This window comes from Nansenia antarctica (genome assembly GCF_963989245.1).
Source record: "Nansenia antarctica genome assembly, chromosome: 1".
In the NCBI taxonomy this organism is placed as follows: domain Eukaryota; kingdom Metazoa; phylum Chordata; class Actinopteri; order Argentiniformes; family Microstomatidae; genus Nansenia; species Nansenia antarctica.
The window spans coordinates 43,782,503-43,796,087 of record NC_137674.1 but is presented as its reverse complement, the minus strand read 5'-3'; the positions used below and the strand labels follow the sequence as shown (position 1 = coordinate 43,796,087).

Here is a 13,585-nt window from a genome sequence, read left to right as displayed (position 1 = left end):
GTTACCGTGTACCTGGCCTACAGTCTTGGGTTCGGTTGCTTTTTTGGGGTGGGATACAGATCTCTGCTAGCAGGATTGCTCACCCTCATTTCCACGTTAGAAATTCTGATCGCTGAGCGCAGATATCAGTTTTTATTTCCATGGTAGGATGGTACCATCTGTTTTCCCAGAGGAATGTAGTGCAAAGTTGGCACAGACTCTCTCTAGCTCTGTTTTGTCAATGTTCTGTTTCAGTTGTGAATATCAGAGACCCTAATTTAACCTTCCATAGGCTGTTCTTGGGTTTTGTGATATTGGTTTGTAAAGCGTTATGAAGTGGATAGTGTGGTCTCTCCTTGTTCACTGTTAAGATGCAAACAGCTGTACCAAGATGTTCAAGGATGTTTTGTTCAAATGACATGTCACTTTTCATGTTACTTTTTTTGATGTCAAAGTAAACCAGCCTAATCCACCCAAATGTCCAGTATAAACTGCAAAAGTACATTTCTTTCCTTTTAAGCTCCCCACTGTATTGTCCATGATCCCCCAAAAGAGTTAGGAAGCAAATACGGCATTAAGAGAAGTTAATGTATGATATCCCTTCTCTTTAAATAGTCTGTCACCAGTTGATCACAGTGCCTTGAGACAGGACCTCATTGGTGGAGTGTTGATGAGATACCGCCTGGCCCCACCCCTTTTCTCTGGAGTCAGTACCTTATCATGCTAGAGAGGACAGAGAGAAGGTGCCATTTTAACCATGTAACTCCCACCTGACCCTAACCGTAGATGAGGAACACATAGAGTAGACCATCTAGTTGCTCAACAGATCTGATTATATATTGCCACTGTTCCCTCTAGCACCACCAACTACTGACTACCCTTTGACTCCTGTCAGTACAGTGTATGTTGACATGATGTTAGCCACCACATCGTCTACTGCAAACAGGTCCCAAACCTACAGCATCCCCTCTCCTCTGCAGCCGACCATAACGTAACCCACCCCTCTGCTGTGAAGTCCTATCCTGTTGGTTAAGCTACTGTCCTTACATATGTTTTTATTGTTTGACTTAAATTGCACTGTTTTGAAAAAGAAATATATGCTGTTTGAAAGGGAAAAATGTTGAGATGGATTTTGTGTATACAAGAAACAAGGCTCTGGATATGCCAAACGAGACAATTGTTTTTCCACAGAATTTAGCGTTGAAAATTCTTCTCCTGTATTGCTGACTACTCAACTTCAGTCTCTGTGCCAAGAAAGGAATGCTTGTTTTATAGTAATATGTACTCCAAGAATGTACTGCAAATACATTGGCTGACATGTTTGTTAATGTCCTCCTCTTAATATGACTTATCTGAAGTATATCAAGCAGGTGGGGGAAATAGTCACCTGTTTGTAGTAGACTGTTTACTGAGTTGAAAGTAAGGGACTATGGAATTAAGAAAATTATGTTTTGTGAATGTTACAGTATTTGCAATTGCCTGGAAAATGGGTTTTAAGAACAGTCAACATATTTTTCCCCTACTTCTCTTTTTGGTATTATTGTTATTTCCTGCAGGGAGAAATGGCTTGAGTCTGATGTGGTTTTGCTGTCATCTGAAATGGTCATTTTGTGTGTGTGGTTTGACCTACTGTATATGGAAAAGCTTTTTTTGCGCAGATTGCTATGTCAATGGCTCCTGAAATGTTGTGAAAATACAGTGTAGTCAGTTGGTCAGTCAACTTTTGTTAAAGGGTTAAAACGTTTATTTTGTTTGTTTTTTGTTTTCTATGCCCACAGTCACTGCTCCGTTTCTCCCCAGGTCTGACCTCGGCTGCGTACTCGCTCTCTGAGGTCTACAAGGAATAAACGTTTTTTTCTTGCAAACAGTGTCAATCTGATGTTTCTGGGCTTGTCTTTTGTGGCATTGTTTAAACACCTAACAGGCATTACCAATACAATGTGTCTGCCAGCTTTAGCCTCAATGTGGTTTCTATTCTAACCCCCTGTGCATGGTGCACTAAACTCAGACAGACAGATGGAGGTCTTGATAACCAAGCTGCATTGTCATATCCTCCCCACTAGGAGGCGGTGTTAAACTTTTATTGGAGTCTCAGATCTGCCTTGCTTGTTGTCAGTTTGCTCCCTTTACAATATTATACAAACAACACTCAAGTACACTGATGCAAATGTAAAGTGTCTATCTATTGCAATATCATTCTCATCAAAGTTAAACTTGTATATGGGGTCTTGCCTGGCCTATAAACACATTGATTCCCTTAAATGTACAACTTTTGACATTAAATGACTACTAATAAATTCTGTTCCTTTGCTCTGATAGGTAGTTAAGCCAGGCAATCAGTTGGTCGATTTACAATAGCCATTTGTGGTAGGGGCCAGGCAGAAAGTAAGGTTAATATATTGATGACCTTAATCCTGAGAGAAGTCTGAGCACATAAGCACATCTCCCATCTTATCTTTCACAGAACTCTACCTCCTAACTCCCTGTATCCCTGTCTCTCAACCACATACTGTAATAATAAATAATAATAATAATAATGCATTTCATTTGTATTGCACTTTTCATTCAAAATAATCTTAGAGGGCTACAGAGAGAAAAAAACTACAACCGTAAAAAAACATAATAAGTTAAAAACAAAACCTAAACAACATACTAAAAAATAAATCACAAGAATGAACACAGGTTCAGCAGTCAAAGGCCTTTTTGAATAAAAAGGTTTTTAGGCCTGTCTTAAAAGAGTCCAGGCTCTGTACTGCCCTTAACTGGCTAGGAACACTGTTCCACAGGCGCGGCACAGCCGAACAGAAGGCTCGGTCCCCCATGGTGCGGAGCCTGGTATTGGGGACCTGGAGGAGCAAACTGTTTGAAGACCTGAGGGTGCGGGTGGAGGTTTGTGGAGTGATGAGTTCTTGCAGATAGGGAGGTGCGTGTCCGTTGATGCATTTGTGGGTGAGAAGAAGGACTTTGTAGTCAACTCTGAATGAGACAGGGAGCCAGTGTAGTGAGTGTAGAATGGGGGTTATGTGCTCGTATTTGCAGACTCTCATCAGGATCCTGGCAGCGCTGTTCTGGATGTATTGCAGCTTCTGTATGCTTTTGCCAGGAATCCCGACGAAGAGCGCATTGCAGTAGTCCAGTCTTGAAGAGATAAAGGCATGGACAAGTTTCTCTGCATCTGACAGGGTTAGAGTGGGACAGAGTTTGAAAATATTTCTGAGATGATAGGAGGTTTTGCACAGGTGTTTTATATGGTCACTGAAGGTCAGGTGGGGGTCAAACCTAACCCCCAGATTTGTGACTGAGGAGGAGAAGGGGATCTAGTGACTGTAATCACTAGAAGGTCCTGTTAGAACTAGGATGACCTCCAGGCTTATGATGTCTGAGGAATGCACCGTAAAAGGGAACAAATTATGGACTGTCATACACATTTTTTAATGATAATTCATCTGCAGCGATGCACTCAGATTTGGGGGAAGATACAGGAGTTCTTCTGCAAGGACAGTCTTTCAATGCTTGTGTGTTGAGTATCGGCTGTATCTTTGCATTTCAGGTTCTGAGCTTCTCCATTAACCCTTTCAGCATGCATGGAGAGAAGTCGTTTACAAACAGCAGCCTCCCTTACTTTGAATACAGGCACTATTTTACAGACATGTATCATTGTTCTGAAGGAAGTGCAGTTGTTTTAATGCCTCCTTATTGCATAGATGCCTCAAATCCAAGCATACTTGATAGGCTTGTTCAGAGGTTAGTGTTCAGAGGTGAGCCTATGGCTCCGTCTGAGTATTAGCAGTGTTATACACAGGTAAAGGAAACCTGCCAGACATACATCTGCAGAATTATAACAATTAACTGTATGGATCTTATATTTAATCCTGAGTGCTGTATAGCACTTGTTCCAAGTTAAGTTATAATGGGTCTTTTCTAGCAATCTGAATCTGGCAACGTCGGCAGTAAACATATCATGAAGCCATTATACTATGCAAATGTAGTTTCTGCATTTGATTTGTCTCAGTAATGCCTTCTGCTATGGCCAGACCATGTAAATATAGCCTGAGGGATGACAGTATTCAATTGTCCTCTTCTCCCTCTCTCTGCCTAGCCTATTCATATGCCCAAATGTAAATTAGCTGATGAAATATACCCCTGGCCATACATAAACCTTTTCCTTTGGGAAATTAGAGCAATAAGAAACCATTAAATATGAATAGGTTATCTGCTGGTTGTGAATATATGAAATATAGAGGTCATTGGAGTGAGTGACCAGACTCACCAGAGACAGAAAGAGAGACAGCATTTGTTACCACTTCTGGGGGGTATTCCATCAACGTCACTAAAGGAAATCCAGGCTTATTTTGGTAAGTCTCGCAAGGACTACTCACAACAACAACAACAACAACAACAACAACAGATCTTTATACAAAGACACTGGTCCAGACTTACTGTCTTGAATTAATTAATTATCCACATTAATTATATGACATTCTACATTCATCATATCTTACACACATTGCACCAGTCAATAGATCTATAAATGACGGCTATATTATGAGACATCTCTGAGACATCTGCCTACCTTCTCTCCTGACCTTGAGGCTCTTTTAGAACACCCACCAGGATGATCAGAGTAGCCCTCGGTGTTAGATACCAGTGTCTTTGCTCATACACGATAAAACAAGAGATTTTCTCAGTGTTAAGCAGGAAACTGAACATTAGTTGTGTGTGTGTGTTGTGTGTAACCAAGCTATGCTTATTCACTTGAACACAGTGTACCGTAACACCTTCTCCATGCCTGTGAGCCCTGTCATCTCCTTTGAAATCTGGAAGCACAAGATTTTTGGGATGCCGATCCCTTGAGTGCACAATGCAAATACGTATCGATGACTATAAACCCAAGAAAAAGACGTCACTATGGAAACTGCTCCTGTGACTGAGTCACTACAAGTAAGAGATGTTGTCGATCGGATGGATGTCGGTTCCTTTAAGAAATATTGTTTTGGGAAGTTTACATAAATAAACTCCCCACAACTATCTCTTATCTATGAATCTAGGCCAGAAGTTTAGTTCTGTCCTGAGTAAAAGTGTAAAAGTCTGAGTCCCCAGAGGAGGCCTGTCCACACCTCTCTCTCTTGAGACAGGTCGGCAGGTCAGCAAGGGCCTGCCAGTGGAGTCTGGAAGGACATAACAAGACGTGGGGAATATTAGGGTGCTGAAACAGAGGCTCTACTCTGCTTCTCTCCTACAACTGTCCATGTTGATGATGGGCTGGCAGGGCACCCAGGCAGGAGGGGGTGGGGTTGCATAGGGGGTCGTGTACATCAAATGAATTCCACTTGAGAAAGGATCATGTTTAGATGTTTTAGGATACGGCTACACGCAGTGTGCGAATTAAATCACGGTGTGCGGGGGAGCCCAGGGATTAAAGCAACAAAACAAAAATCTCCTGACGGAAAAATAAATTCTGGCCAAATCGGGGCCGGTGGCTTTCCGTGCGCACAGCGCGCGTGCGATGTTCCGTTCTACGTTCTAATGCTTTGACTTTTCTTTCGAAAAATGTGAATACATTTCCGCGTTGTCGAAAATCAATGACACATCGCTAGTCAATTAACACGGCTTGTTTTATGAGCCTGCTAACAATGTAAAGTAGTGTTGTAGTTATTTAGGTAGCAGTCCAATCCATTACGTTGCAGTATTTTGGCTTGACTAGCAAGTTTGTGTTGTGATTCTCAACAACGTTGAAACGTAGTTTCACCCTTTTCCATATTTTTGAATAATAAATGTGTGGACTGACGATGTAGCGCAGCCTAACTTATTCTAATAATTATTTAACATAGTTTTATTGCGATAATTATTCCCCCCTCCTCCCAGACTTACAAGGTCACATTATTATTGGATTGGTTGTTTGCGTGCCGGGTGAAGTTAGCTAAACATTTAACCTGCTAGCAAGAGAAACATCATGTCACTCTCCAAAGGTCTAAAGAGGAAAGTTGACGGTGGAAACAGGGCATTTAGGAATGGACAGTGAACTATGCGTTCATCCTACCTGGTTTCATCAATGCAAAGCCGTTGTGAGACTCACATTTTCCGTGCTCACAATGAATGTTCCCTTCCACCTATACATGCGAGTCGTCCTTTTCGTCAATGAATGTGATAAAGACGCACTGACTAGAGGAATCGATTGGTGCATAAAAACCTTGAGAACTGCCGGATTAAAGTGACGTCCATAATAATAATAAATAATAATAATACATTAGACTTATAGCGCTTTTCTAGACACTCAAAGACGTCCATATCACCAGATAGCCAACAAATAGTGACCGATGGGAGATGCCAGTTTTCTCATTAAGTGAGATTTAATAGCCTAATATTATTTTTTCTATTTTTAATGAATGGCTCATTGTAATTATTATCCCTGGTAATGTAGCGTGTTTGCTCTGTCGTTTTCAGGAGCATATAGGCTAAGCGGATTCAGCGTCAATGTTTTTCATAAAATTAAACTGCATTTGCTTTGTTACTGTTCACATGTGTGGTGCAGTCACATAGCCTATAAGTAAACATTAAGTTTGAATTATTTACTGAGCTGGCGTTACTTTTTTCAAACCACACACCGCATGTCGGCTATTTCAGCAGCACGCACCATGTCCACCTACTTATCACTATGAGGGGTTCAGCGTCAGTGCACCCCGCTCTGTTACCTTCGCATAGTTGTAGCCAATAAAGGCCTATATGTAGGCTATATAGGCTATTATATATCATTTATATACCTAATACCAACATCAAAATAGATTGTATGCCTCTACAAATCATATTACACCAGGTAAAATCCGTCACAACTTGGAATAAATCCATCGCAATTTGGAATATTTTAGAGCTCCCCCAAAATTTCACAAACCATGTTTCCAGGGGAGCTCATGTCACCACTAGGGGAGCTGTAGCTCCCCGAGCTCCCCCTTATTTCGCACCCTGGCTACACGATGATGAAACGCAATTTCGGAGCCGATCTGATCTCTAGCCTCACAAGCGTTTTCACACCGTCACGCCAGAGAATCTCTGGCCATAGGAATCGCATATTACAGGATCAAGTACACTGGGCATGCGTGCGCTGGTAGACCCAGTTAATGATTAAAGTATAATTGAGACAGTACCGTAAAATAATAGAAATTCATTCATTTTCATGCATTCGGTGGTAATGTCAACTCCCGCAGTCCCGATCAATCTCCTCTCCACTTACATTACGTCTGCATCAAAGATATGTCATGTATTAGATATATACACTTTTTCAACTTAAAAGACAATCTCATCACTGCACCAAGTCTTAATCATGAGAAATGTAGTAAGGATTTTATGAGACATGACAAGTCAGTGATTAATAAAATATGAGTCAGGTCAAACAAAAGACTATGACTTATTATTATTTGTATTATTATTATAATTATAATAATACTTACTATTAATCATTAAATCACATGACCTTATTTGAAGAAGCTATACTTGCTCACAAACATGTTACCACTATAGAATATGAAAATAAAACACTGAAGAATAGAGGACAGGTCAAACATACATTTACAAGACATTTATTCCCAATGATTACTTCTAACAGTTATGGACATGATCAAAGGAACTCAACACAAGTGGTCACATGACCAACTAACACAAGCTAACATTATGTTATATCTGACTCCAAAAGATATGTCATGATTAATAATAATTGATCATGCTTTTCTTATCCCTGTGTGACAGACAATCGATCACATCAGATCCTAGATTCCATGAAGAATACCCAATATGCTATGACCATGCTTATAAGGCCCAATCCCATTTCATCCCTTGCCCCTACCATTTAGCCCTACCCCTCGGTTTCGCATGTTCCCAAAACGCGTTTGATTCTTGCTGGGATGGAGGGGTAGGGCTACATGGCGCTTTTTCAGAGGCATCCTCCAAACAGAGTGTTATGCGAAATCTCCCAGGATGCCTTGCGAATCGTCTGCAAGATAGTGGCAAGCAACAAAAGAAAAACACAAATGTAATTATTTTCTTTGTTAATAAAGATTTTAAAATTATGATAACCATAGTATTATCTTAGTTTAATGTCATTTCAATACCTTTTCAACACCTTTTCTTTAAAACAAGCATAGGAAAAAATCACTAATCTGCTGATGTCTCTAGCTAGCTAGCTAACGTTACAACATTGTTTTAAGGCTGATGTGTGCATGACAGTCCAGCATTTGACATACACTACATCTATATCATTTCTGTTTTATCCAGCATGGGCATGCACAGATGAAACAATGTTTTTGTTTTTGTTGTTTTTTACAGACCAGTGGCACTGCCTGCGAGAGCCACGAGGGATGCAGCGACCTCGCTCGTGCGGTTCTACACTCACACACACACACACACACACACACGCACACGCACACACACACACACACACACACACACACACACACACACACGCACACGCACACGCACACGCACACGCACACACACACGCACGCACACACACACACACACACACACACACACACACACACACACACGCACACACACACACACACACGCACACACGTACGTCACGGACATGATTCGGTAAATTTGCATACGTAACCCCGCCCCGTGGGGAGGAACAGGTCGTCCATGGATATGGGGGCACTTCAGACGAGCAGCAGGGAAACAAACAGCTGAGAAAGTTTCAGAGAGAGAAGGAGAGAGAGAGAGAAGGTGTCAATTCAGTTTGAGAGAGAGAAGGTGCCAATTCAAGCCGAGTGCTTCGAGAGACAGGAGTCGACGTTTTGTTGGGCGCTTTGCCCCCAATTTTGGACTACGATATGGACGCTTTGAAGTCCGCTGGAAGGGCAATTATTCGGAGCCCCAGTCTTGCTAAACAGTCATGGGGTGTTGGCAGACATAAAAGTAAGTGTTGAAAACGACCTCACTAGCATGTGGAATTTGCGCTAGGGGTTGGTGGGAACTAGCAGCTAGCGACGTGACTACTACTATCAACGAATGACATGCTCCGTTTGATGTTTTAATACTGCAATGTTTTGCCTAGAGTAAAGTTAAGCAATTGAGTGGTTAATATAGCTAAAGGTAAATGTCTACGTTGTTGTATGCGTTATCTTTCCTAACTACATCGTTTGCCAGGTCAGCCCCCTTACTGGTTTGCTATTGGAAATAGCTATGCGTTAAATGGTTCTATGTCTGGTTTCAGCTTAACTTGAAGTTGTAGAATCAGCCACTGCTTTGTTTCTCACACACAGTCGTGTTGGCTGGCTTTGAACTTGACAGCCCGTTGCATTGTCAATATGCCAAAACATGGTCAAGCACACCAGCTTTGTCTGTGGGGGGGTTCGTTTTAGTTCGTAAGCCCATCCAGGTCTCCATTCGAAAGCTTCGCGTCTTATGGATATTGTACCCGGGAATCCTGTGTTATGCCACGTCACCGTGCAGAGATTATTCCAGTATTTCAGACTGGTTCGGGGATGTTCATGTGTCTTCGGGCTGTTGGCTCGGCACAGACAGGTCGACATTGTAACTCGAGCAGGTGGCTAGATCCATTTAGGGCGTGAAGGGAAGGTATGACTGAGAGAGACTGAAAACAAACCTGGCAACACTCTGTTGCTAGGTGATACATCTATGTAAAACAGAAAAGGGTGAGGGGAAGCAGGGAAGGGATGAGAAGGATATGTATGAGGGATGACACAGTAAACCCCTTTTCAAAACAAACATCTAAATCAAATTGAGGTGAATTGGCATCAGAACTACATCCCTGGACTATAAATAAACTACCACCGTCTCAATCCTCCTTCGCTGCCATTGGCTGGGGAGGTGCTGGACTCAGAATCCGACAAAGGCTTTGATCTCTGGCATCAGTGGTTTGTCACACAGACAGCTATGCCATGTCTGTGATGCAGTCACCCAGGCGGCTGCACATGATCACACTACTGTAGTATGGCTTTTCACAGAGAGGATTAGCTGCCTGGTAACCTTTTTGTTTGCTTTCACAGGGGGCAACGCCCCCCTCCCTGAGCGTTGCCTCCTCTTCATAGACAATGGGGCAATTGGCACCATGATGCCACACGCGCCATGCTGTGCAATCACTGCTTTGTTTTGGTCCTCTTCTGTATGGGGAGTCTTAATAACCCGGTCCCCCAATCCCTCCAGTCTAGCACTGAAGACAGCTGGCCTATGGCGGGTGTTGGAAGCTGATGATGCCTGGATACAAGATTCCCGTACATAAGCAAGGTTGCATCTTAAATACATGGCTAGAGTTCAGAGTGCATTGGTAACTGCCATCAGCTGATAATAGAAAGCAGCTTGTTTCAACTTGTTTTAACAGGAAGCATACCACTGCTGCAAGGCAGACTACAATTCGGTGTGGGCAAGTGATGCAAGCTGGTGTCAATAGTGAGCAGACCATAAACATAGGTTTTCATAGTCCTGTGATGATGTTTCCATTCTATGAGTCTGCATCATCCATCCTTCAACCCATTAAAACCATCCAGATTATGTGAGGTATCAACCTAGCCTACTACACACTCGCTGTCCCAGACGAAAGATCACCAGTCATGGCAATATGTGTGGCGGGTCCAAAACGGGTCCTACGTCATACTGTGTGAGTGTGTATATGGTTCAAAGATGACTGATGTTACTGTCTTCAGTGTCTTGTGACCAAAGATAGCCTGTGACAAATATCTGACAGTGTAAGAAATTTGGGATGATCGTCCGTGAGCGTCTCGCAATGTGTATGCTGCTACGACCTACGTCAACTAACCAACAAATAGAAATGTAGAATGGAATGACACAATGATCAGAGAGACAACACAGGTGACAGAAAGGCAACACATTTTTCTCTTTCTCCTCCTTTTTTTGGCCTTTTCCATGCACATGAATGCCACTCTTGCAAGTGCACGCTTCTTGTTAGGCGCCATTGTTTATGTTTATCGCTACTGCCTGCTGCCATGGGAGCCGGACGCACACTGATGACGTTTAATGATGACACTGATGACGCTCCCTCGTAGCCTACGATTCAAGTTTGTGGCTCGTCGCACAGTGTGCATGCATCAAATTGATGGTCGTACCCAAGATGTTGCACAGTGTGTCTTGCAATAAACGTATAAGATCGCAAAAAATCTCACAGTGTGTAGGAGGCTTTAATAGGACACGCCTGAAGACTTCATTGACTAAAACATGTCCTGACTCCTGACTCCCTAAACTACATATTCAAGCATACAATAGCAGGATGGCATATTTGAAATGGCATTCACACAGTGCCTTGTACAATGCTAATCGTCTGTAAGTGTGCTGAATGTACTACTGCCTCCAAAGTATTCAAGTCAGCAACTTCTCAGCCTCATGTTTTTGTCTCTCTGTTTTTCCAGGCCCTTGTCTCTGTGTAGAATAGGACGTGACACCCATGTCATTTCCTGCTGAGTTCAAACAGCTCTCATGACTTTTGGTAGTGCTGACAAAGGCTTTCTCTGCACAGCCTGCCTATTACGTCCCAATTGTTCTCGTCTGGCAGAAAAGTAGTTTCTGACATCTATCCTATTTTCAAGACTGCATTCCCCCCCCCCCGGCTCCTACTCAAACCTCTGTTTTGTGTCTGAATGCCTCTGGCCTGTCTGCACTAAAGGCAGATTGTATTGTTTTGAAGTGCTGGTCTTTGGTTTGTCGGTGTCGATCTGGAGCCCTTAACACACTGGAGAGACTGGATTTAGTGGTTGGTCTTGTTGACCCAGGGACAGATTGACACAACAGGGAGGGCATGGAGGGGTACTAGCTCTTAGTGGATGTGACCTTATGTCAGGGTGGGGGACAGGAACCATTTGTGCCGTCTAGCACCTAGCTGTGTTGCGCCAGAGCTACACCAGGATGTCTTCTGACATGTCGCAGATGTTGCAAAGTAGACAAGCGCATTCCGGGGGAGGGTATACAGAGGTGCACAACACATGGGGGGAGGGTTAGAGGAAGGTGTTGTTGAAGATGATTGCTTGGTCGATTACACCAATGGCTATGCGTTGTCCATTTTCGATGCTCCATCTGAATGAATGAATGAATGGTCTTTATTGTTGGTTTGAAGAAGGCCAAGTCTGACACCTTGGTCCACCAGACCGTCCGCAAGTTTGGGCATAAGTGTCTGGGAACGAGATTTCCTATCACCAGGGTAATAGAATTGTGTCCCCTGCACAAAGTCATCCAAAAAGCACTGCCAGGTAATGGAGATTGCTTCCTGCAGGATTCCTTTATGGAGTTGTAAAGTTCCCACTGATTTATGGCCCTGTTGGATCCCCAGCATCTCTGTAGTGTGTGTGCCTGGATAGACAATCGGGCTTCGTCACTGTTTTGTCACCCACCCTCCAGGGATCAATGATTTTGTTTGTCAAGTCCTTTCTGTTTGTTTGTCTCTGATCTGATTGTATGCACTCTGCTAGGGGTGGCCTTGGCCTTATTAGGGAAGTCTGGAAATATTTGTGCACTCCAGGTACCCAGTTAGACTTGTCCGGTTAGTTAGTACCTCACAGCTCTGAAACACTGTGTAGCCTATTGTTTGAGTGGCTGGGGGAGGAAGGGAGGGCTGTGTTTCCTAATTGCATGCTGATGTTATTTACAGCAAGTTGAAGGCCTACAAACCCCATTAAAGTATGAGTTTATTTATGTGGCCTCCTGGACAAGCTGTGACTCTGGGACATTATTTATTGTCCCGTCCATCTCCCCCTTCTCTCCGTCCATTCCGAGGGATGACCATTAATCTATGAACGATGGTCAAGGGGCCATTGGTGTCATTACTCTAAAGTGAGGCTCTGGAATCTCTAGTCTAGATTGACCTGTCCCGTTGGCCGGCCCGTAGCGCTATTTTTGTTGTCTAACCAGTCAGTAAGGCTATAAATGCTGAGGAATCTGTCAGTTTAGTTTTTTTGGCAGACACGCAGGTAGGAAACATGTGCTGACGCCGCAGATATGATCCTGCCCTGATACAGTCTGCGCAGGTGCACGTAATTCAGGTATGATTGGCTCCCACAGGACCGCAGTGGTTACCTGATAGCCCTTTCGTCTCAGGTCTCGATCTGTTGCAGATAGTGAGCCCACCGATAGCTCCAGTACACCCACCTTTCTAGTTTTTGGAATGCAAACTAAGGCCCGGGTTTGCTGGGGTCACAGTGCTGCTGAGTCTCAGTACCCAACCTCAGATGTCGACAGCCCTGTGACGCCAGGCCACTGGATCAAAGTCTGCTGAACCAATGAAGGTGAGCTCTTTCCCTGTCAGCCAGGAGCACATGGGCCAACACTGGCCTAGCTGGACGACAACACTGGTGTAATCCCTCACGGGTGTGACGGTCGTTGCTCCTCCTCACTCTCTCTCTGTGTGGATTTGATCAGTGCCGAGCAGCACGTGTCCGGGTGTTGGGACTCAGAAGCCTCAGTGTTAAGACTCTTATCTGCTGCAAATCCCTTCCTTCAGTTGGCTGGAATTGTTTTGGACGCTCACCAAATCAAATGCAGCTAGCTCCAGGGGGTTATGCAACCGTTATTCTTCTTCTTTATTCGATGTAGTTGCCAAACACAAATGTCCATAGGCTAACATGATTTTGTGCAGAGCTCACTTATC

The 13,585-nt window shown here is 43.4% G+C and overlaps 1 protein-coding gene across 1 annotated transcript in view; it reads left to right on the top strand.

Annotated features, from left to right (window-relative positions):
* Positions 1-8,661: 8,661 nt before the first annotated feature.
* Positions 8,662-13,585, top strand: part of ldlrap1b (low density lipoprotein receptor adaptor protein 1b) — a 34,970-nt gene continuing 30,046 nt past the window's right edge. Inside the window, exon 1 of the mRNA XM_080534598.1 lies at positions 8,662-8,889. Within this exon, the coding sequence (XP_080390724.1) occupies positions 8,805-8,889 (85 nt within the window). The 5' untranslated portion in view covers positions 8,662-8,804. The remainder of the gene's footprint in view (positions 8,890-13,585) is intronic.